The sequence below is a fragment of the Microtus pennsylvanicus genome, chromosome 1 (genome assembly GCF_037038515.1).
Source record: "Microtus pennsylvanicus isolate mMicPen1 chromosome 1, mMicPen1.hap1, whole genome shotgun sequence".
Lineage (NCBI taxonomy): Eukaryota > Metazoa > Chordata > Mammalia > Rodentia > Cricetidae > Microtus > Microtus pennsylvanicus.
The window spans coordinates 187,019,321-187,045,201 of NC_134579.1; the positions used below are offsets into that span (position 1 = coordinate 187,019,321).

General features: G+C 41.6%; 1 protein-coding gene across 2 annotated transcripts in view; it reads right to left on the reverse strand.

Annotated features, from left to right (window-relative positions):
• Samd3 (sterile alpha motif domain containing 3) overlaps positions 1 to 25,881 on the reverse strand; it is a 47,375-nt gene that overhangs the window by 20,594 nt on the left and 900 nt on the right. For both annotated transcript variants that reach the window (XM_075959259.1, XM_075959258.1), the window contains exons 2-6: positions 25,617 to 25,806; positions 22,380 to 22,484; positions 11,661 to 11,846; positions 11,021 to 11,105; positions 5,595 to 5,762 (exon numbers count right to left, since the gene is read on the reverse strand). In XM_075959259.1, coding sequence (XP_075815374.1) covers positions 5,595 to 5,762; positions 11,021 to 11,105; positions 11,661 to 11,846; positions 22,380 to 22,484; positions 25,617 to 25,806 — 734 coding nt within the window. The remainder of the gene's footprint in view (positions 1 to 5,594; positions 5,763 to 11,020; positions 11,106 to 11,660; positions 11,847 to 22,379; positions 22,485 to 25,616; positions 25,807 to 25,881) is intronic.

Here is a 25,881-nt window from a genome sequence, read left to right on the forward strand (position 1 = left end):
TTTGTTTATAACCCAATGGTTTGTTGGGCGTGTTTAGAAGAGACCCAGAGGGTCTTTAAGGGATCCTTTGGATAAAGAGACATGGGGAAAAGAGGAAACATCAGCCTGTGGTGTTGTGTGGGGCTCCAGGGTCCAGTGTCTCTGTGTACACCAGCTATCCTCTTCTCCTTGCTGGATGAGAGCAAACAGGGCTCTTCCCTGCAGCCCTTTCCACACTGTCATGGTAGCCTCTGAAGGAACAAGACAGTGTTGCTCATGGTGTCCCTTGGGCTGGCCAGTATTTAGAAGCTTTTCCTGGCCCAAGGATCGTACTTTAATGCAGCAGTCCTCTTTTAGTCCACGGTTCTTTGTAGCATGAGAAAACTAATCCTACAAAGTAGGCCTGAGTCCAATAGGAGATCAGCCATCCTTCCCCTTACTCTGAAGTAACTCATTCACTGGTAATAAACAACAAATGCCTTTACACTAAGCACGGGTGATAAACTCTCAGTAAGGAACAGTAAGAAGCGAATGCAATCTGGGGTGGCGTTGACTCCAAGAGAACAGCAGAGCAGAATAGGGAAGAGCAGCTCACATGATGACCGAACTTAGATGATCTGCTTTGAGAATCTATAACGTTTTTATTAATTTGCTGTCCTAGTTAGGGTTTCTATTGCTGCAATAAAACATCATGAGCGAAAGCAAGTTGGGGAGGAAAGGGTTTATTTGGCTTGGACTTTCACAGAACTGCTTATCACGGAAGGAAATAAGGATAGGATCTCAAGCAGGACAGAAACCGGGGGCCAGGAACTGACACAGAGGCCGTGGAAGAGTGCTGTGTATTGCCTTACTCTCCTTGCTCGCTCAGTCTGCTTTCTTACAGAACACAGGACCACCAGCCCAGAGACGGAACCACCCACAAGGGTCTGAGCCCTTCCTTATCAATCACTAATTAAGAAAATGCCTTATAGCTGCGTCCTTTGGAAGCATTTTCTTAACTGAGGTTCCCTCCTTTCAGATAACTCTAGTTTGTGTGTCCAGTTGACATAAGACTAGCCAGCACATTCAGCAATAAATATACAGTAAAGTAGAATTAAGTGGAAACTAAACAGAATTTTACGAAAGTGAGTCAGCAAGAGAGTGACACGGGTCACTGGGCCAAAGGACATACTGCATAATGCTGGTGGCCTGAGTCCAATCCCATAACCCACATGAAGATGGAAGGAGAGAACTGGCTCCACAAAGCTGTCCTCTGACCTCCACACATGCACCGTGGAGTGCACACGAGCACATACATCATACGTGCACACCGATAATTAATTAATTAAAAATGAAAAGAAACATAGTGTTCAATGCATGGAACTATAAATTATTTGGTTCTGGATTATCTGGACATGTTCGCTGACTCACAGCAGGCTACCAGTACCCTGCTCTCAGCCTTTCTCCTGTTTTATTTCTTTTGACACTGAAAGGCAATGCCTAGGAAGTGATGGAACAGCCACTGCACTGACTGCGAGGCCAGTCTGGCGGCACCACGAGGATCGGAGATCGGAAGGGAAGGCATTTTTTTTTTTTTAAATGGCAAAATACCCAGCTTCTTGAGAGATTGGTCTAGAGATGTAGCTCAGAATCTTGGCAAGGCAAACCAACCTTAAAATACGGTGCAAGTGTTGGTGGAACAGACAGAGACACTCCGGCACACACACACAGGTAGGGCATTGGCATTGCTCCTGCTTTGGGTCCTGTAGCCAAAAAGTACAGTTTGTGCAGAGCAAACCCGAGAGACTGTAGAAGTGAAGATTCTGAACAAAAGATCTGTAGCCCCTGTCAGAGCCACACAAGTTTCTTTGTTACCAATGAAAGCTATGTGGTAGAATTAAGAAACCTGTCTTCGTTCCTTGAGATATTTGCCATTCTTGGGTCCTATCACCAAAGGGGAAAAAAAATCAGAGCGAAAAACAAAGCCAATCAAATCCATCCCTTCTCCCATATCCCTTCCTCTAAGGGGCCCAAACCCTTTTCCCCACCTTAGAATGCATGTGCAGCCTTGCCCTTCTTGCCTGCATTAACATTTTGCATCTCTACAGCATATGAAATAGATTTATTTTTTTCGAGAGTGTGTAAATATTGTACCAGTCAAGAAACTTTTTAGATATGAAAATTCCCCAGTGATATCTAACTCTAAACATCTTTGATGTTCAAACCTTAAGAGAGCTATCAGAAGGTCAAAACAGAGATTGAAAGTAATTCAAGCAATCAGCGTGAGGTACTAAATGCCATGACACAAATCCAGTGCATTGAGGATCTGCCAACCTCCACACTCACATTCATATATTTTTATCACCATAGGAGCTAAAATAAAATACATAGAAATATGTGGATTCTGTGCTGCATCCTTTAAAAGCTATGACTTTATAGAACACAAAACCATAAACAGAGAAGCTATAGACGTTTAGCAAACAGTGATTTACAGCTCCGTTTGAGAAGGGAAGAGAAGAAATAATTCCAATGGGATTCCTTTCCAGAAAAAAATGTTGTATCCTCAGATGTAAACAATAACCAACCACCTATTGAGTTTACATGGCAGAAAGGTAAAACCTTTTTAATTACAAAATAAAGCCTGGCCCTGAAAAATTCAATTCCCTGTTCTGTTTTAAACAGTGCCCCTGTGTCGTAGGCCTTAGAAGGGTCCATCCCATGATGTGGGCACCATTGGTGTTCTATAAGACCCACATACAAAATAAATAAATAAAAGACCCACACAGACTGTAGCTCTGAACAATTCTAAGGTGCTTTGACAAAATAGTGACAATGTAAAAAAGGGACTCAAAGATATGATATGAACAGAAAAAAACTTCAATATAGACTTGTGCTTCTCAGTGTGGTCTAGGATCCCATGGAGACATTAAGTATTAATGCAAGGGATAAATTGCTATTTATTCAATTTTATCACTCATCAGTTCCAAAGTATTTTAGTGGCACATGAACTATGGATAGAGGGAAAACAGAACTGATTTTTTTTTTTAATTCACTTATTAAGGAACTTTACTTTCAATGTAGCAAAAATATGTTTTGGGAGGGAAATCAATTTATGCACAATTCTTAAACAGTAGTATCCTTAAGGTTAAAACCTTCCATCCTGGAGAAACAAATGCAGTGTTAAGGGGAAATAAACAGGATATTTTTTCCTAAAATTATTTATTTATTTGCTATATACAATATTCTGTCTGCGTGTATGCCTGTAGGCCAGAAGATGGCAGCAGACCTCTTTACAGATGGTTGTGAGCCACCATGTGGTTGCTGGGAATTGAACTCAGGATCTTTAGAAGAGCAGGCAATGCTCTTAACCGCTGAGCCATCTCTCCAGCCCTAAACAGGATATTTTAAAACTGGGAAGTGAAACAACAGAACTTTTCTCAGGCGAGGTGAAACATTCCACATTGAACGGATGCTCATTAAGACAGGAAGTAAATAAAATAGCTTCAGGAAGTCCCTGAAACTGATCAGATTCACTAGGTCCCTCCCTCATCAAGGAAATATAAGCAAAAAAGACTGCCCAGAGACTCTCGCAGACAAGCCTAACAGGTTGGGAGAAGAAGAGCCCACCATAGCTGCCCAGAAGACTCTCAGACAAGTTTACTTACCTTGAGGGAGGTTCAGACCAAATGGACCACCTGGAAAAAACACATCTAACTCATTGAGCTGCCTACAGGTTGTGCAATGAGCTCCAGGCTTCCACTTTGGTAAGCTGTCACCCATGAGTCATTTTTGCTCCTGTAAATAATCCCTCACCAAAACTCCTGTAAGTAAGAGCAGTAAAACTCACTGGTTAGATTTTGGTGACATCTATAAATGGTCTGTCACCAGTATCCTGTTTGGGTTAACATGTTGGTTCACATCTCTCCAGGAATAGTGTCACACAGCAATAACAATATAGTTCTTTCTCAGAGTGACTTTTACAGAAACAATTTTAAACACGTATGACCATCTCATCATGATGCCAGTTTACTTCCTCTTCCTTTACAGGTCATTTACAATCTCATTCTATAGCTCAGACCAAGCTTGGACTCTCCACCTTCCTGCCTGAGTCCCCACTAAGTGCTAGAATTGCAAGTGTGTGCTTCTAAAGCCACAGTGCTTTTAGTTTATAGCTGGAATTGTGCAAACAAAATTTCTTAAAAAGTTGCCTCACTAAATTCAGGGTACCATTCAGTGGTCTTGCCATTTTTGTCAAAGAAGATGTATATTTAACTTATTATCTTAATTATCTTAACTGACTTAGCACATGGAAGTCTCATTTACAGTTGCAATAAGATATTTAAGTAACAAACACACTTCTGTCTGAAACTGCATGATGCACGATGCTGGAATGAATAGTTTACAAAATAGGTTGCAGTGGAGCTCATAGAAAAATACTATTAAAGTTGGTGTAATCGGATAGTTTACTCTATTAATAAATATACCAGATTGAAAAACTGGAATATTTACAAAATATACGTTCTATAATATAAATGTGTAAAGAATTAGAATTTACAATATTCCTGTAGATTAAAGTGGGAAATGTAATTGGGAGGGCAAGAGATTCAGCTTTTATGTTTGGTAATTTGGACAGCATTCCTAAGAAGTTCAACCTATTATTGTGATATCTGGGGCTCTGAGGTAGTTAAAGGACACATATTAAGACTCACAAGGTTTCCTCTTGGTGCAGGAGGAATCTCTAGGCTTTACCTGGCCCTCATCTTAAAGCTACTAACTGCAGGGGGTTGGAAACCTTCTGGATAACTTATGGATAACTATCTCCCTTCAACCTTGGGACTGGAGATGGCCTAATTTCTGCAATGTGTTAAAATGTTCCTACACCTAAGAACACAGTTTAGTGGAAGAACATTTTCCAAACATGCACAAGGCCCTGGATTCAATCTCCAGGACTCAAAATCAGTGACTAAATTAGTATTAATACCACTTTCAAGCTGGGCAATGGTGGCTCACACCTTTAATCCCAGCACTCCGGTGGCAGAAGGAGACAAATCTTTGTGAGTTCAAAATTAGCCTGGTCTACACAACTAGTTCCAGGACAACCAGGGCTACACAAAGAAACCCTGTCTCAAACAACAACAACAACACAAAAGAATCCAACTTGATTTAGTAATTTGAACATCACAATATGAACCACAACATGGGCGAGAACCACTGGCCTATAATCCCAGCATTTGGAAGGTGAAGGCAGGAGGGTCAGTCATCCAAGGTCATCTTTGGCTACATAAGGAATTTGAAACAAGTTTGAGCTCCATGAGACATTCCCCAAACTAAGAGGAAAAAAGAATATGCAAAGCATTATAGCAAGAGTAGAAGAGAAAGAATTCAGGAAACCAGAGCTTAAGGATTTTTCCAATTTCTTCAAAGTCTGTGAAGAAAACTGGTCATGAGATGTTTAGTAACATCATGGTGTCCAAATGTTTACTGACACCTGCTTTAGGAAACATTAGGTCAGCCATGCAAACCGTCCCTTTTATTGGTAGCTTTTAGAAGGTGTCTCATTTGTTTTAAAGCTACAGATTATTGTCACAGATGATCAATCAGCCATAGCTGTCAGAGTGTTTAGGATTCGGGCTTACTTTTATCTGCACAACTTTAATTTCGTCAGATCTTGTGTCAACGAGAGACTTCCTTCTCTGGCCTCTTCGGTGTCCAAATTTGCACTTATTTCTCATGACTTGCTCGTCGTCTTCTATGGGTCTTCGAACATATTTAAAGCGATCTTTGAGGGCTCGTTTCCATAAAAACTGTGTGAAATAACAAAGCAGGCCAATCAATCATTAAAGATTGCCTAATCTTTATAGAATGACATAATTTTTGTATGCAACCCATAGGGTTGAAATTATTTTTATTTTATTATGATAGAAGCTGTGAATCTATCCTTAGATTTATCCTGACAACACTTTTGAGATGTTATTGTTCAAATTATAATCCCCAAGTACAGGTAAGGAAACAAACCAACCAAACAAACCAAAAAATCCGAACAAACAAATGTACTTTATTTCCTTGTGAGCAATGGAACGACTGAGAAAACCTTAGTCAATGATCTGGCATTTAGTTATTGCCATTCCTGGTTTCATGGCTCAAGATCCAGCATTCCTGGATCCTCAGCAAGCTCTACAGCATAGGTCGGGAAGAGTCAGATTCCAGCACTAAACCTAGTATGTACTGACCAAGTAATTTTCAATAAGTGACCTTTTTAGTCTAGGTTCTTCAGTTACCAAATGGAACAGCATGGTATTTCCTACCCAGTGCACTGAGTGTGTATGCAGGTGCACAAGCTGGGGTGTTTCACATGTATGCATAGGCATATGGAAGCCAGAGGTGAATGTTGGGTGCCATTTTTCAGGAGTCTCCACTTTCCCAGCACAGGGATCATAAGTATACATGCATCACCACGCTTTTGGTGTGAGTGCTGGCTATCAACCTTGAGTATCACGCTTATGTGGTTAGAACTTTATTGACTGAGCTAAATGAGAGAAAGAGAGAGAGAGAGAGAGAGAGAGAGAGAGAGAGAGAGAGAGAGAGAGAGAGACAGAGAGAAACTCTCCTAAACCATGTTTTAAACCATGTTTTTAAAGACAATTTTGGTGATGCTGGGTGGTGGTGGCACACATCTTTGAGCGCAGTGCTCAGGAAATAGAGACAGGCAGATTGCTGAGTTTGAGGCCAGCCTGGTCTACAGAGCGAATTCTAAGACAACCAGGGATAGACAGAGAAATCCTTGAGAAAGAGAGAGAGAAAGAGAGAGAGAGATAGAGAGAGAGAAAGAATTTTGTCAATAGTTACTTGTGGAAGATACCTAGAAAGTACTGTTCATGAAGCCCCTTGACAGTTCCAAAGTCCTAGTGAGCCATTCCGTAGGCTCAGTCGGGGGCTGGTTTGCACCTCAATTAAACCCCCGGGCATGTGCAAGTCAGCAATGCTCTATCACCTCCCACAGGCTTATCTGTTCTGTCATTGCTGTTTTACAACAGCAAGAACTAATAGATGGCTTCTGTTTTTTTCCTCAGTCCTGAAATATGAACTAGTTAAAATAAATTTGTTTCTGTGCTTCCTACAGCTCAGAAAGGACCCTAGCTGTGCTGAAGCTATTACAGCCATCAATTGCTAGGGTATTCACACATCGCTCAGTATGAAAAAGACCAGTTAAATATGATCATCCACTTGAGTGTTCACTCTGTGAGTATTTAGTGAGCACCTGCTATATGTACGTATTGTGAGTTATTCACTTAGCAGTGTGAGGTACGTAGACTCAGAGGAAGCTATTTGTGCTGTAGAAAAATTCCTTCCCTCCCCCATAGTCTCCAGCTGAAGAAGATGTGAAAAGTCCTACACATACATAACCTTCCTAATCATTCTGAAACTGCATGCTTCTTGTGACACGTGCAGCAATCTGTAGCACGGGGCAGGTGCATGCTCCACGTTGCAAACCCGAATATAACCAGTAAGAAATGTTCAGATAACTGTGGCATGTGTCATCTGACTTGACATCTAGGGTGAAAAACAACGAGTTCAATCCCCAGGATGGCAACATTTACTCAGCAAACAGCAATAACAGCAAAAAGATGCTTAGAGATGCCATCAGTAACTTGTTTCTAAAAAATCATGTAGCTCAAACAACATGCAGGAAGAAGGAAAACGCCACAATAGCTGATAAGCCTGGAATAGCAGCTTCGCAGCTTTCCACCTGCCTGCTGGCGCCACCCCTTTCTCTTCCCCAGAAGACATCTCATGATGTTTGAGGACATGTGCTAGGATTGGAGTGGAGAGGGAGCTATGCACACCTAGTGGGTGTCAAGAGTCCTGTTCACTGTCCCAGGATGATCCCCACTACAGAGAACTCGTAATTATCCAGCACCAAGTGCAATCCTATGAAGAGAAATCTTGTTCTCGAAAGGTCTGTGGCAAACCACTGTGTAGATTTGAAAATTTATGAGACAGGCAGTTAAAATAAAAATCACCCCTAAAAGTGATCAAATATTCTCTCCCCTCTTTTTTTCCCTTCATTTCTTTTCTTTCTTTTTTTTTTTTTTTTGGATTTTTCGAGACAGGGTTTCTCTGTAGCTTTTGGTTCCTGTCCTGGAACTAGCTCTTGTAGACCAGGCTGGCCTCGAACTCACAGAGATCCGCCTGCCTCTGCCTCCCGAGTGCTGGGATTAAAGGCGTGCACCACCACCGCCCGGCCCTCCATTTCTTTTTACACACACATAATCTCTCAATATTCTTAGGCATTTTCTCTATCATACAATTTAGCATGAGAACCACAACCTCATAGACAGATGTGATGAGAGTTTGGGCAAATACCTATCCATGCACCAGCCCCCACTTACACTCTTTAATTGTCCAAACGAGGCCACAACCTGCTAAGTAATTTTCTATGTCTCTTTATTATCTTTACATAATATCTGGGAACACATAGATCAAATGCCCACAGGAGCCCAGTAGACATTATTCATTACTTTGTAGGAATCTCACTTCATAACCATAAAGTGAAGGTCAAAATGTAACTGGTGGGGTAGGAGAGAAGATTTAGTGATAAAGGTGTTAGTTGCCAAGCCTCATGACCTGAATTTGATTACTAGGACCTACACAATGGAAAGAGAGAACTGATCCCCGCAAATTGTCCTCTGCATCCATCTATATGTCCACACACACACACACACACACACACACACACACACACACACACACACACACACACACACAGAGAGAGAGAGAGAGAGAGAGAGAGAGAGAGAGAGAGAGAGAGAGAATTGAATTGAATTTCAGGTTTCTCTCTGCTACCTGGGCTATGCAATACCATGTAAATGCCAGGTAAGTGTTGCATTGCTTAGGAGACAATGACAGAAAAGTAATCTGTTCAAGTTCACTACACGTACACCATCTTGGTCCTAACTACATAGCACTGTATCAGAGACTGATTGAAGCTGAGGTTGCAGGATTTATGGAGAAAGAGACGAGTCTGGAATTCTATTGCTGTGTCACTGATCAGATGCCCAGCATTATATTATAATATAATATTATATATTCTCGAATGGAGAAGGAGCACTGAAGGTTAATGTTACCTATCATGTCTGGAGATGTCAGAACCCCCAGATTTGTGTTGTTGTTTGGTTTGCACTATTTTAACTTTAGCAAAAGGAAAATTGGGTTTTTTTGTAGCATGCTTTATATACTGAAAGGCATTTTAAAAAAAGGGCATCATGCTTTGTGAGCAAGAATGCCTGAATTCTAGTCGTGACTGGCTACCACATCTTTTCTGCTTTTGGAGGGGGGAAAAAGAATTTTTTAAGGCCATCTGTCATTCAGAATCTTCTGATTTTACCTATATATGTGAAGCATTTACCAGAAGATCGAAAGATGATAGAAAGAAAAGGAAGGAAGAAAAGCAAAACGGAGAGGATGGAGGTGGGGAGGGAAAGAGGAAAAAATTCCTTCCCAGCATGTAGTTGAGATGAGGAGGTAATGAGATGATAGATAGAAACACATCTATCATGCTAACCATATTTACCAAAATGGACTCATATAAAAACAGGGACGGGAGTAGCAGCTTATCTTCAAGAACACAAACCTATAGCTTCTCACCACTGTTCCTCAAATCATCCATTTCCTGTTACTAAAATCCAACTTTTTGTTACAATTTTCAAGTACTTTTTAAAGTTTATTGTCCAATAGTACTAAACATATTTCCACTGTTACAGTGAACACCTGAAGATGTTCTTGTCTCTTGTGAAATGGCATCTCATGAAGCCCAGACTAGCTTCAAGCTCCTGGTCCTCCTGTTCCAGCCGGCCTTGTGGTCATACCTCAGTTGGCATGCCATTTCCTAAGCATGCTTGAGCAGCGGTTCTCAACATTTGCTCTCCTTAGAGCCTTGGGAATCTTTTGAAACCCTTGCTGTCAGGATCTGCCTTACATCATTTAAATCAGAATCCCTGGTGCTCCTGAGGACAAACACCTTGAAGCTATCTTTCTTTCTTTCTTTCTTTCTTTCTTTCTTTCTTTCTTTCTTTCTTTCTTTCTTTCTTTCTTTCTTTCTTTCTAAGAACACCTTTGGAATCTATCTAACCCAGGCAGAAGAGATGTGAGAGGGTGGGTGAGGCAGGAGGACAAGACTTCAAAGACAGACAACTTCTCCTTTGATTAGTTCAGAAAGCAAGAAGCAGTCTATCAATAACAGCTTTGATGCTACCAAGAACTCTTCTGGTCACTCACAAGAGCGGCGAGTTAGTTAGGAGCTCCTGGGATGCTTTAGGAGAGAGATAGAAAGATGGGGACTCACAGATGAAGACAAAGATACACGGGATAGAGTCAGAGAAGGAATAACAAAGAAGAGGGATGAGAGAAAGGGGAGAGAGAGAAGAAAAGAGAGAGAAGAGAGGGAGAAAGTAGAGAAGAGAGGGAAGGAGAGAGAGAGGAGAGGGAGAGAAAAGAGAGAGAAAGAAGAGAGGGAGAGGAGAGGAAGAGAGGAGAAAGGAGAGATAGAGAAAAGACAAGGAGAAAGAGAAGAGAGGAGGGAGAGAAAGAGGGAGGGAGAGAGGGAGAGAGAAACATGAGCATGGTTTCCTGTTTCCACAAGTTTCAACCCTACACGAAGAACTATAGGCAACTAAGAAATACTGAGATTGGGAGAAATAGTGTTCCTCAGAATAGAACACACCAATTTATTATCCAATACCAAGTGGTCATCCCTGAAAACATATACACAGCATGCAGACTAAATGGGTTATACTTAGGAATATATTTGTGTACACACACACACACACACACACACACGAATGTAAAAATGAATAAATTTTATGAATTTGAAAGAGTGAGGAGGGTATATGAAAAATTTGGAGGGAGAAAAGAAAAGGGATAAATGACATAATTATTATAATCTTAAAGATAAAAGAAAAATTAAGAATATGAAAAAAGACACCAGAGCTGGAGTGGAAAATGCAAAACTCTTATTTCAAGTGAACTGAGATGGACAGGAAGGTGGGGCCGTGCAGTCACTTACAAAGCCACAGCCGTCCTCATCCAGGAAAGGATGGGCCTGCAGCAGAGCGTTGACCACATCGTTGTACTGCTGGGTGGTGGGGTACCTGTTCACAACAGATAAAACAGAGCTCATTTCCAGCAGCCCCCAGTAAAGGCGAGTCTAAGGAACACACAGGTTTCCTCTAAACTTTCTCTTGCTGTGTGTCTTTCTCTCTTGTATCTCTTTGTGTGTGTGTGTGCGCGCGCGCGTGCGTGCATGCATGCATGTGTGTGTCTAGGTATGGAGGCCTGAAGTTAACCCGTTTCCCAGCACAGTCAACCTTGTTGAGACAGGGTTTCTCACGGCAAACTGGGCCCACTGGTGGATTAGACAAGTATGGCTGGCCAGAGAGTACCAGGCACCCATCTGTCTATCCCCCCCCCCCAGCTCCGGGCAGAGCTATTATCACAAACATGTGCTGCCATGCCTGGATTTTTATATGGGTGTTGGGGGTTATGCAGCAAGCACTTAACCACCTGAGACGATGACCACAGACCCTCTTCTAAATCCACATATTGAACTTTTATTCACTTTGTCAGCCATAAGCCAAGGAGACCTGGGCCCACACAAATTCTACGCTCCTCTGAGCACAGATCACCTCCTCACTATTACTACTCACAGTGAGCCTTCCAGGTACTTAGTCATATCTGCCTGGAGAAACTCGATGATCCGTATCCTCATGCTGTGATCAGGGCACTTCTGCTCCGCCAGCACGCACTTGACATCATAGGGAAACTCTGGTAAGATATAGGATTTGGTCCATTGTAACGCTTTATGCCTTGCTAGAACAGGCTTCGAATTTTTTCTGTGGGATAAAAACACAAAGAGTGAAATTCTATGTTGCATCTATATGTAATGTATTAATGCTCTACACTCTGAAGACCACTTCCTGACATCTGAATATACCATACACACATAATCACATGGGTTTAGAATTAAGTTCAATGCTGGAAAATATTACTCCATATGTCTTGAAGAGCCAAGCTGTAACGCATATCTCAAAACTGAATAAAATATTTAATAGACAGAAGTGATAAACTGCATCTCTGCCAAGCAAGTGGAGCCACAACGAATCGGTTTTAATACCTAGTTAAGAAAATTCTTCTCATCTACTCTACTGCTGTTTGTAGCAAAATACAAGATGCATCTGACTTGGTCTTTGACTATTTCAATAAGGGAAAGCTGGTCTCGACACTAAACTAAGACTCGGTGTTCTTATTCCACAAGATTCCTGGTCCTATGGAAGGCAATGGGAAACTATAATTTCACAAACTCATCTGCTGCCCAAGGCTGCAGACAGCCAAACAGACTGTGTTGATGTTGATGGCTGGACAACGTCTTCTAAACATAAGTTTACTAAAATCAACTAGCTGTGCACTTGAAACTGGTAGATTTTATGTCATTTAAGTTCAACATCAATAAGACTGTTTATAAAATTGAGCTTCAGAACCATGCTGAAACCTTAAATCAGAGCTAATGCATACACAAAGAAGGCTTCAAAATAAGACTTAGAAACCACCATTAATCAACGGCAGTAGGCAGCTGTCACCCTAGTTCACTAACAGAATCGCGTAGGCTTGAAGTGAAGGAGCAGTGAGAGCCAAGTACAAGACAACAGAGACATGTCTTAAACTAGTCTAAGCAGGTTAATTCTCTGAGCATAGTTGAGTTTGGTTGTTCAAATATAATTCAAATGCATTTTCAAAAGCCAAGCTTCCCTTAGCATTGTAAGTCATCCTTTATCAGAACGGTGGGGACTCGGGACACGGAAGGCATCTCTAGCTATCCTTAAAGTAAGCTGCCTCCCATTTACTTCCTCTGGCATTCACCGTAGCCAAGGTGAAAGACGTGACGACAATAAGCACACCACTAATTTCATACTGGGCATAATACAGCAACAGGCAACTCTCAGACATAAACTTCTACCTCAGCTCAAATCATTTCCCAGTGTTTCTCCCATTTCACTCACCCACTCAGACAACATGTGCGGGGAGTCTCTCACGCTCGCTGCCCTGACACCACCCGCATTTCCTCCCAGGCGACTTAGATCCTCTCATGGTAGATTCATTCTCGCTTATGTCCAGAGACTGAGGGTAGGAGGTGAAAAGACAATTTCGAGGACTAGACTTTACGCTGCCCCAGAGTCTTAACGGAGGTGATGGAAGGAGGTCACTGTTGAATCGGCATCCATCCCTTTTTCTCCAGTGAATGCTTAAGCAGCAAAGCTAGCCGCCCACTCTCTGTGCCCTTCTAAGGCGGCTTTCACTCATTTCATCAACAGATAACTTCGGTATTCCAATAGTGTCGGAGAGAACTTAGTTCAATCTTTGCCCTTTTCTAGTCCTATTTTTTTTCTGTATGTTTCTCGTCCTCTACATTAGGGTCGGGACTATAAGTCAGGAGATTACTCCATCAAATATTCAGAATGCGTTATCACCCATTTAGAATCCACTGACGATAATAATCCGTCATGCTCCACTGAACAGACAAGACAAACCAGAGGCGTCAAACGTTCCTTTTCTTCACTTCTAAACAATCAACACACATTTCTGAAGTGAATATAATCTAAGCAATGCAACCGATTACTAGTTAAAATGGATATTATGCAAGAAAAACAACTCCCCAAAGTTAACAAATGTATTCTAATTCAGATGTAGATAACAACAGCTACAGCTATTTCCCATCTGTAAAATTATATTTGTACCGCACTAAAAAGATCTGCACTACTGTGATGATAAAACTATCCCCAGTACTTTTAGTAAGCTAGAGTTTAGCATAGCCCCAGCAGGTTGTCCCAAACTAAGTCCAGGAGTCGAAAGGACTCCCCAGTTAAAAGGACACTAATATTTCTCTCCTCACTTCTAAGTCAGGGTTCTTAGACAAGCTAACCACCACAAATGCAGCTCTGTTTCCAATTCTGGCTATAAAATAAGCCTGCAAGCCATTTAAAATATGTTAATGTGACCCCCCCCCCCCAGTCTGAGAACATACTGTTTGCTAACTGATCAGTTCAGACAGTGATAAAAATACATATTCATGATAAAATTTATAATAAAGAGAGCAATGACAAATGGCAATGCCATTATTACAGTTTCAAAGTTGTTTCATATACTGACAAATGATAATTACATATATTTATAAGATTAAAGAGATACTGTGGTATACCTATGGTATATTTATACAATGGGGAATTATTGAGTCAAGCAGATTAACCTATCCATCATCCCCAATTCTCCTCAGTCACTTCACCTGCCCAGCTGAAACATTATATTTTTAAATTGCACACTAATTTCTTTAAATGATGAGATGGGAGTTCTCATAAAAGGCTCATTGGTTTTCTAACTTTGTCTAAATTTAATAAGAATGAAAAATCATTCAGCTCTTTCCAAGAGCAGACTAACTGTAGTTTAATGGGATTCACATAGGGTAATAATGCTATTTCTGTGAAGAACAGGTTCAGCAGAATATCAGCTCACTAAAGAAATCAGTAGGAAGCAGAAGAGACCTGGCTGTTACACGGGATTAGGAACTCTTTTTTTGCAGTGTGCAGACCATTGCTTAGCAAGGTTAATGTATGGCGATTTCTCTTAAGAGAGTGAGAAAAGCAAACAGAAAGAATTCACATTCATATCTTCATTTAAATCCAAATGGTGCCTCCATGCACTCTTCCCGTGACTTTCTTTAATTTTTTTTATCTTAATCTCTTCTCAATCATTCTTTTGATAATGCTTTGTCATCAAGTCTCCCTTCTGTTTTGAAGGTTTATTCTTATTTATGTGTATTTATGCCACATGTGTGGGTACCCAAGGAGGCTGTAAGAAGGCTCCATATTCTCTAGAGCTGGAAAGGCTCACAACTTGTAAGTTGTGAACTGCTCAGTGGAGGTATTGGGAACCTAACGGGTACTCCGGAAAAGCAAGCAGCAAGTGCTGTTAACTGGTGAGCCCCTTCTCCACCTGCTAAGAGTCTCTTTTCCACATCCTACCCAACATTGCCAACAATTTTACTCTGTTTACCTCCCATTCAAAGCTTCTGAAATAGTTCATCATTTTTTTTAAATTCTAGATGCTCATTTGTGTTCCCCTCCTCCCCAGATTTCATACTGAACCCCTAACCTGTATGTGATATGACTACATCCGGGGACAGGCTTTATGCAGGTAACTTGAGCTAGATGAGGCCACGGAGGTTGATTGAGACTGAGCATCCATTTATGAAGTGCACCTTCTTTCTCAGGGTCATGTGAGGATGTAGAGAGAAGGTGGCTGTCCTAGTTAAGGTGATTGCTGTGATGAAACACCATGACCAAAGCAACTCGGGAAAGAAACGGTCTATTTTGCTTATATGATCAGGGATCATTGAGGGAAGCCAGGGCAAGAACTCAAACCAGACAGGAACCTAGAGGCAGGAGCTGATACAGAGGCTATGAAGGAATGCTGCTTGCTGGCTTGCTCCTCATGGCTTGCTCAGCCTGCTTTCTTAAAGAACCCAGGACCATCATCCCGAGGTGGCACTACCAAAAATAGGCTGGGCCTTCCAACATGAATCATTAATTAAGAAAATGCCCTACAGACATATCTGCTATCAGCCTGATCTTTTGGAGGCATTTTCTCAATTGAGGGTCTTATCAGAGAACAAAATGATCACCATTGTGACCTTAAATTTGAGACTCTAAAATCAGAATATAAATTTGTATTGTGTAAACTACTCAGCCTGTGATAATTGTTGTGGCTAAGACAGTGGCTGATTTCCTGGTGGCTTTTACTGTGCATCTTCCTCTTAGTATAGTGAATCTTGGCGTCTTTCATCTTCCTTCCGTATCCTCAAGCGTCATGAAAATTTCCTGCATTGTAGCCCTTGCATTATCTATTCCTCATGATGATTTATGCTCCCATATTAATCTGGGCTTGATCACACAACTTCAAGTGTGTTGCTACCAGAGTTATTTTTTTCATAATAGCAAGCTACAAGCTTTATAAAAAGTCTGGAATGCACCAGTGTCAGCACCTTAACCCTCTCTCCCTCTCCCTCTTCTGAGTGTATGCTAAGCCTCTCCTTAGACAGATACTCGTCGCTACTTTGGTAGCCCTACTGGGCCCTTCCTCAGCAGAAGTAACAACACTGCCTGATTCAGCATCGCATGTGGACTTGCAACTATTCTTGCCTATCTTGATTCCCGTGTTGTGTAACTGTACCCCTTGCAAATCAGGACTTCTTAAATTATCCTTTTCTTTTCTAGGTCCACAGGGATTATCACACTGAGAGCTGAGGGAGCCCTCAGCACTAAAGCGCAGGCCCTAGGGTTGTAAGAGGCTGTAACAAGAGCCTGAAAAGTAAGAACTGTGACTTTTGTGACCTCTCAGCTCATCTGGCAGGGTCTCAGAGCTAAATCTCTCCCTCCCTCAGTCCGTCCCTCCTCTGTGTATGTTTGTATGTATGCCTTCTGGCTGTTGCCCCCTTCTTTCTATTAATATTGCTGTGGGAAAGAGAGAGACAGTGAGCAGCTCTTTAGTTTTTGGCTCAAATGTAAGAATGTTAATAAATCCATTTTATATATTTGACGTCATTTTCCCTCTGTGCAGGTGAGTCACCAGGTCACACACCAGGCTTTTGTGACCAGCGACTATAGTAACGTTCCGTCCTCGTAGTGTGAAATGGATTGAGTGATAATAGTGTTCTGAAAAGATCCAGGAATATGTGAAGAGGAGAGATGCTATATAGAAAGTGCTGTAAAAGCTGGGAATAGCAGTGCAAGCCTGCAAACCAGCACTTGGGAGACAAAGATGGAATGTTCATGGGCATGTTTTATTGCATAGCAAGTTGAGGCCAGCCTGGGCTACAAGAAGCACTGTCTCAAACAAAACAAAACAATTTAATCCTGATTTAGGTCAGCAGTCTTTAGATAAGTATTTCTTATTTTATGGAACTAGCAGATATTTCACAAAGAATTGTAAGTAAATTTATTTTTTATCTATAGGATTCCTCATAGCCTCTACTATATGACTGTACACTGAGAGTTTCTCACCAAGGGATGGGGCTTAGCTTGTCATTGTCCCAAGCACAGATCTTTGGATATGAGAGCCTCTGGACCCACTGACCTAGGATTCAGTTGCTTTAAATATGGCTCTACCCACCTGTGTGCTCTCTGATGCCCTTGCAATAGCAACGATGTCTGTCCATGAGGTCTGGAAGCTTCTCTCCAACTCTCATTGTATATACAGGCCCACAGGACTCCTTGTTCAGTTTTCTACTGCAACTCACAACCCATGGCCAAACCTTCTAGGACAGGAATGTCCCCTATTCTATTCTAGAGCCTGAGTCCCAGGAGGGGATTGCTGTCCCAAACATCCTGGGTATAAGCCTTGATCTTCCACCTAGGACCACTTGTGAGAGTTGAGATCAGAATCTTTTAAATCTCACTGAACACCGTGCTTGCCTTAATGCAAGCAATAGTTAAAATATATGCATGCCAACTGTGTGCCAGGTCCTAAGAACTTTTTATGTATTAACTCACTATTCTACTGATTTGCAGATGAGAAAACGTCCACTTAGGCTGCAGAATTTGTTAATTAGTTGGTAAATGATGGCAAATGACAAAACCAGACTCCAAAACTAAGCTCTTAACTATCTGCTTGCCCCTGGTCCCCAGCCTTATTAACTCTGCCATCTCAGGGTTGGCATGCTTATACTTCCATCTGATACTTACAATTACCCCTTTCTCAGCTCATCAGCAGTGTAGAGTTGGTTGGGAGCCACTAGCTATGGTAGAGGGTCCCAAGACCTCCCATCTAATCACAAAGTTCTCCTGAAAGATTCATTTTCTAATCTGGTCATATAGATTTGACTCAACTATGAAGAAGTCATGGAAAATTCATAAAATACAAGTCTCCTTCTATAATAAATATTTGGTGACACAACAAAGGTATGATTAGTCCCTGATAATCACCTCCCATGCCTCTTGGCCAACAGAACAAAGGACAGAAGTGTATAGAAACTGGAAATGCCAATCACAAGGCTGGGCCCTAGCACAGTGGTAGAGCACTCCATTAGCATGTGTGAGCCCCCAATTTTACTCACCAGCATTGCTGAGAAGACTTGCTGCATATCTGATCAGAACTTGTACTGAGCAACTCTACCTGGGCTGCCATGCTTAATTTACGAAGCCTTCCCTTTATTACAGTCTGGGATAGAACGTGTCCACAGCTGGGCTGCTGTCTCTTGTCTGAAACACCGATGTGAAAACGACCGCAACTAATATATCAGAAATGTTGAAGGTCCATTGACATTTGCTTCACAGAGCAGAGGCAGGAAAAGTTCATTCTACACTACCCCACAGCAGTAGCCAGACCATGAAAAAAGTCATTAAAATAATTCTTAAATATGCATGAAACCATGACTAACTTCCAATTATGCCCCAAGGCAGGAGCAAAGCCTGGCACATCTACTTTAAGTTCAAGTTGAGTATTTAAAGCAACGCGTAAGAAACCACAGTTTATTTGATTTCTTGCTTTATTGGTCACTAAAAGAGAAATGAAGAGTTTTTAAGTATGTAAATAAAAGAAGAAAGAATTCCACTGCAGTAGAAACCATCCCCAATACGTCACCAGTACGTGATGATGTCACCTAATGATCCAGAAAGGTATTTAAACCATACAGTAACAAGCACCCATCACCCAAGAAAAGTCCCCTGCTCCAGAGTGCCATGGTGTTTCAACCCCCGGGACAAATGTCTGCAACCAAAGACTTTTCCAGAGACGTTGACTACAACTAGAGTTAGGTGAGTTTGCAGCCCCTAGAAACCTGCTTTTTCATTGTTCTCTACAAGTAGCCTGCATGGAAAGCTTATTTGTTTCCACTGTCAGGAAACAAATATCCCAAATATCCTCAACTGCCTTCGTGTGACCTGGTGACATGTGTCAGGTCCATAGATGTGTCTCCCATCAAGTCCCTATGGGTATCAGGTGGTGTTTTCATTCCAAATAATTACAGAAACAATTTGGGGGAGGCAAGTAGAAAGGGACTGAACCCTGAAACCAGCACTTGCTCTGCCACTCATTCTTGAAAGCAGTTGGTTTCATGAAAGTCTAGTGGGCAACACCTTCAAATTTATTGCCTGCTCTGAGTAAATGGGAAATACTTGAAGCTGTTTTTATAAGATCACCACATTTTCTATGGAATGTCTCAAAAGGTCTAAAAGGAAATTGCTGCTACTCAAATATATATCCTGTCTCCCCAAAGTATATTGTCTTTTTTTGGTTTACACTCAACAGCTCAGGTTTGGAAGCCTGATTGGATTTTGAGGTGCCAGAGGCTGAGATAAATTCACTCTATAAAATAACAGGATGTGGTCATTGTCTCCGAGGTGTTTATCATCTGAGGAGGGAATAGACTTTAATAAACTAAGGTTATTGTCCACCTTTGTAAGCAGAACAAGAATTACAAAGAAGGCACTGTTTCTAGACGGACTGAACCTGAATGATCCGGTCTGGGTGTCACTGGAGGCTGACTAGTTTTAAAGGGTGGGCAGGCTTTAGGAAGGCAGGCAAGGGGACCATGCAGCATAATGGAAAAAGAAACAGGAGGCCCTTGATGCATAACTATCAAATGGATAGAATGGCAGAGGGACAGAAGAAAAAGATGGAAGATGCCTTCAATTATTTTAGTTTACATGGCTGGAAAGAGATCAATCATGAGGTGATGAGATCTCTATTCTTCAATCTATAGGACCACTGTGATCTTAACTTGTCTCAGAACCAGTTGCTTAGAAGAAGGTATTTGACCACACATGGCCTGTGAGTTTCCCTTCCCCAGATACAAGAACAAAGCAGTAATGAATGACTGGGACTGTTGACATTGGGGATCTGAGCTATTATCGAAAGATTTTCTATAGAATTGGTTCTGGGTGAGGCGGTATGGAGGGAACAGGGCATCCATCATTAGCAAAGGAAGGAAGCAGGCAGTGATATAGGATTCCCCTCCATATTCTGTGAATACCATTGGTTCATAAAGAAACTGGCTTGTCCTGATAGGGTAGAGTAGAGCTAGGAGGGGAAAACTAAACTGAATGCTGGAAGAAAGGAGGTAGAGTCAGGGAGAAGCCATGTAGCCCCACTGGATATAGCCTTCACAACTTTACCCCATAAGCCACAGCCTTGTGACGATACACAGATTAATAGAAATGGGTGAAATTAATATGTAAGAGCTAGCCGATAAGAAGTTAGAGCTAATAGGTCAAGTAGTGATTTAATTAACAGTTTCCGTGTGGTTATTTCGGGTCTGGGTGGCGGGGAAATGAACAAGCGACCAAGTGGCCTTCTACCACAAGGCAGGCAAGGAAGGAAGAACAAAAGAAAGGGGTCCAGAACCAGACCCTTGGAGCCAGGGGAGCTTAAAGATTCTGCCTCAGAATATGAGTTGTTTTTCTCACAATAAGCCTATTTTGTCTTTAGTTTTCATAAATTTTTGTTTCTTAAACTCACATGTGCTTGAAGGTAGGAGAGACTGATTCATGTTTTTGAGTCATATATATGTGTGTGTGTGTGTGTGTGTGTGCATGTTGTGTGTGTATGTATGTATGTGTGTGTGTGTGTGTGTGTGTGTGTGTATATAATTTGAGGTCCGTTTCCAGATGGATGGGTAATAGGTGCTCTAATACACAAACCCAGAGCTTAGGAAATACTTTGAGGTGAACGGCTATGGGCAAATATGTTCTGTTTCCTAAGCCTTTCCACCTCTCTTAACTTCTAAAGCAGTCTTTCTTCCACTTGGTAGGTGTGATAGAGAACGGTAAATATGAGGATCATTATCCGTGTTTTACAACAGAGGAATGGGGACCATGGTAAGGAGGTAGATACCACTGGCCATAACCCTCACCCATGGCTCTCCTCCCACTCCTGTAGTGGCAGCAGCAGACTAGCAGTGTTAGAGAGGGCATTTGGAGACTCATAACTCACTCGGTGTACCTGGAGACACAGCCAAGGAAAGCTTCAGGAATCAATCTGCACCGTGGGAAGAAAGGTGGGAATGTAGCTTCCTTGAAAATGGATTTGCATTTTCTGAACCATTCTTGAACCACGAATTCCCAAGGGACTGATTTTCTGCCTCTCCTGTTCGTTGTATCTAGCTGTAGTATATCTAGACTTTTGTTTCATTTTGAAATGGGTTTCACTAAGCTGCCCAGGGTGACCCCTTCAGCCTCTCAGGTAGCTGCTATTTATTAAAAGCCTGTACCAATGAGCACAGCTCTCCTTTCCATCTTCTAGTCCACCATCCCCAAAGGAGCCATGGAATAAAGGTGGCTGAGCTGTAATTCAGAGGCTGTCGGGAAACTGTCTAGAAATCCCTTGACTTCCCCAACTCTCAGTTTTACTCATTCATTAAAAGAGAAAGCAAAATCTCCTTTCTTTCTGGGCTGTGCCAGGGAGACTATATAATGATAATGTAAAGGGGTTGTAAACACACACACACACACACACACACACACACACACACACACATGACACACACACACACCACACACACACACCACACAGACACACCACAAAGGACTATAGTCCTGCTTGGTTGCTATGGATATTTCTCCTATACCTGAAAAATGCTTCACTCTGCAAGGACTCCTACCATGCATGGTAGCTGAACGGACCTCCTGAAATGCTTTACTCTGCAAGGACTTCCACCATGCATGGTGAATGCAAGGCCCGCTCTGCAGGAACTCTGAAATATTTCATTGTGCAAGGATCCTTACCATTCACAGTGCATGAATGGACCACTGGACTGGGTGACTGTAAGAAGCTAGAGGAGGATGCGGAGGCGCCTCTTATCTGCTACCACCTCATCAGTTTTGTCTGAGCACTGGATTCTGACATGTGATTCTCTAGGTCCATAGTTTTTTGTTCCCCCTCCTTTGGTGCAATAGAACCCAGATACTGAAATATCACTAGGAAATTTAACGAACTGCTTATGAGAACAGTGCCTCCCTCTGGAATAGTCAAGTTAAAGCAGCCTCCAAAATTCAAGGCAAAACCAAAGATTTTTTTTTTACTCAATTCAAGATCTATCGGACATTATCTACAAATTACCCTGGATAGATTATGATGGAGGAACATTCTTTTTCCCATCAAAGGATAAACACTTGAAAGAAACGTATAGAATCATAAAACTCCTTTGTCAATTCAGCCTTGATATTTTATCCAATATCTCCATTCCTTGATAAAAGCTTGCTTTTTAGGACAATGAAAAAGATTTAATAAAAATTTAGATTTAGTGTATCTAAACACATGAAATTTTATAAACAAAGACAAATACCACTTGGCTTTAAAATATTATAAAGTTGGCATCTCACCTCTGCTTCAATACTCTTTGGTCAATGAGCCCATTATCAAGGTTTTCCACTGGATACAAAGATGTCTGGTCCCCATAGCTGGTGGGACTGGAGTTCTCTTCATGCCTGTAGTAAAGTGGAAGAGCTGTATGATTGACATGGGGTGTTAAACAGGAGCATCGACCACTGATCTCATTGTGTTTGAAAGGGAAGACTCAGCTCATCTTCATCCTTATCCAAGCGCACATGCGGCTCATGGCTCAGAACATTAATTGCAAAGAAGACCCCATGCATCATCTCCTCATACAGTGACTTCTTTATGGAGCAGACGGCTGCCAGTTTACCTTACTGCCTTCATGAGTCTGGCAAAGGGTGTGTGTGTGTGTGTGTGTGTGTGTGTGTGTGTGTGTGTGTGTACATTAGAAGCCAACTTCAGTTGTCATTTCTCAGGAGCCTTCAACCTTGTTTTATTGTGAATTGGGACCTGCTGGTTACTCTAGGCTGGCTGGACAGTGGCCCCAGGTATCAGCCTTTCCCCGTTTCCCCAGTGCTAGGTTGCAATTGTCTGTCATGATACCTGCCCTTTCATGAGGGCACTGTGTAGTGAGCATGTGTCTTCATGCTTACATAGCAAGCAGTTATAACTGAGCCATCTCCTCAGCACCCGATGTGGCACGATTTTAAACCGTGTTAAGATAAGACTTTCCTTTACGAAGTGATGGTGATAGCAGAGTCTGTATTTCTCTGTAAATATTCTTGCAGTAAAAACAAATGCTTAGCTGTGTTTGGCCTCTCTGCAACTCCCTACTATTTTCAAAGGATTTTTTTTTATTATCATAAAATCTTTTCCTCTTAGAACTTCACTCCATCACTCCTAAGTGAGGAAACCCAGAAGCCCAGAATGGAAGGAAACTTGCTCACGGCCACAGGTTTAGTTCTGTGTGTCAGAATATGCACCTATTTCCTCCAGTTTCCCATTCACTAATTTCTCTACCAGATCCAATGAAAACAACAATCGAAAAGCAACTGCAGGCAAGACATTTTTGTTAGCTGTGCAGTTTTGAATAGGATGCATCCTCTTCAGATGTTTCTTTGCAAAACACTTTACCAGGGAACCACTGAATGGAATTTTAATCAAGTTTAAAACCCATTTGCTCTCTCTGATTTAACTGTTTCATAGACTTTTAAGAATAGACCAAAAGAATCATTTATTCTGTATTTCATCTTACAGTTGAGCAGGCTCAAAATAAAGTAGCAAAAAGTCAAACAAATGCCCAAGATCAGATGAGTAGCAGATATAGCAAGGATTGGAAATCACGTTTAGTTTTGTAACAATAGGGCTGCATCAAGTTTCTGGTCTTTATTAAGCATTTTTACAAATGTTTGACTCCATGGCGTATATTCATATCTGCTTTATCATTGTCCTCAAGTGACAACATATTCTTTAAGTACAATGTGCTTGGCAAATATAACCAATAGGCAACTTGTGATTTCACACAAGAACACTTTCACCAAAACATAAGACTATACAAATCCTGGGAACTCGCTGGGATAGAGTAATAAACTCACATTCATAAATCTCTGCTGCCAGTCTGGTCAGCCTTGGCTACACTTGAAACTAGCATTCATAACCTGTTTAAGAAAGCTTCAACTAACAAAGAACTATGTTGGTCTGGTTAATGGGAGCGAAGATTTGCCACGAGATTATGATGTCTCAGTGCAAATTTAAGCAGTAAAAAGTGCAATTTCAGTCTGTCGATGAAGACACAAGATCTCTGTCACAGGAACAAAATCAATTCAGGCCAGTGGTAAATGCAGGGATGAAGCCCCGAGCTCCTGGCAGTCCAACCAGCTCCAGGGTGCCACAGAGCAGTGTAAGTGTAAGACTCAAAGACTGCCGGTTTTCCTTTGAGCTGTGCCCAAGGAAAGATCAGGATTCCAGTCAATGGGGAGGGGCTTCCAGTTCAAAAGCTCTAGCCATGCCAAAGTGCTGGGAAACATTGCTATCTCTTTGAAGTTCACGCCTCCCTTTTGCTAGAGAGAATTACAATGGTACAATGGGAATTCTGCAAAGTCACAGACCCAAGACCATGCCTCAACCATGTTTGGAAGAAATCCTTCAGATATGTCACTTGCAGAATTTCCAGTTTGATCTCATTTATAATTATTGTTATTATTATTACTTTTTAAAAAGACAACATCTAACTCTAGCCTAAATCAGTCTCAAACTCACAAGAACCCTTCTGTCTCAGCCTCTCAAGGACTGGAGTTACAAATCAACCATGTCCTACTCCTCAGCCCAATATGAGACTAACCCTTCACGGTTCCCTGTCCCAAATATCTAAATACTCTAGACATTAAATTACTTAAGCGAAGTCCCTCTAACATTATATTGCTTATCAAGAAAAAGAGAAGCATTCATAATTACAGGACTAATTTCAGGAAAGGTAAAAATAAAATGATACCCATCTTACTTTTTTGTTTTTAATGAACAGTGATTGGTCAATAGGAAATATTTAGCCTTAAAAGTCTTGGCAAGCCTTAAACATTGAAATGCGAAACCAGAGTGCCTGAGAGCATCTTGAAGCATAGATTTGTGAAATGAACATTTTAATTGATAAATCTTGTTATCATTCCTTTAGATTGAAAAGTCAGATTGGAAAACAAGCAAAGCCACCCTCCACCCTTCGAGATTTTATCTGACACCATGAATTTTCTGCACATTTTCTCCAGTGTTCTGTCACGGTGTTCCATATTTTATGACTAACTCCAAAAGAATCATGAAGCTCAATTGTGGCAAAGGGGTGAGCAAATTCTATTGTGAAGGTCCTAAAGAAGAGAGTATAAATTGTATACCAAAGAAAGACCTAAGCAAATAAACACACAAATGAAGAAACAGCTTGGGACAAGGCAACGGCATAGCCACAGGTCCTGGTGGTTGCCCGGTTACTGCATCTCGTCCCCCTTTGCAAAACTTAACATGCATTTTTACTGTTGGCTCTGCACGAGCTCCTGAAGGAACTTCCTGCCTGCAGCATTGCCCTAACAACCCCAGTGAGTGTTTAAAGACCAGTGGAAAGAAAAACAACAGATCCTGACCCAATTCTTCATAAGCATCAGTCCAATAGAAGAAACACTGTGCACACCATCTAGCTGAAAATTGGCCACAGTTTTGAAAGAGCTTTGATTGCTTGCCATGAGGCAGAAGCCATGCAGAAACAGGGAATGAAAACCAAGCCTGTTCACCCATGTACTCACTTGGGGGTAGCTTGTGCCAGGGTCAACAGGGATGTCTCTCTGGGACCTCCAGTGGGCTTCAGCCATTGATTGCTCTGCTTGTATTTTTTAATGAAGTCCAGCAGAACAGCCTGGTGTCCAATTTTCTTGACTAGTTGCTGGATCATTCGGTCATTAAGAGCCAGGAGTGCAGCTCCACTGACTTCTTCCTCTGGGAAAAAGAAAATTAGCTTTCATATCACTTCCCAGTAAAACATGGGCATGGAAAAAGAGAGAAAACGAGTTT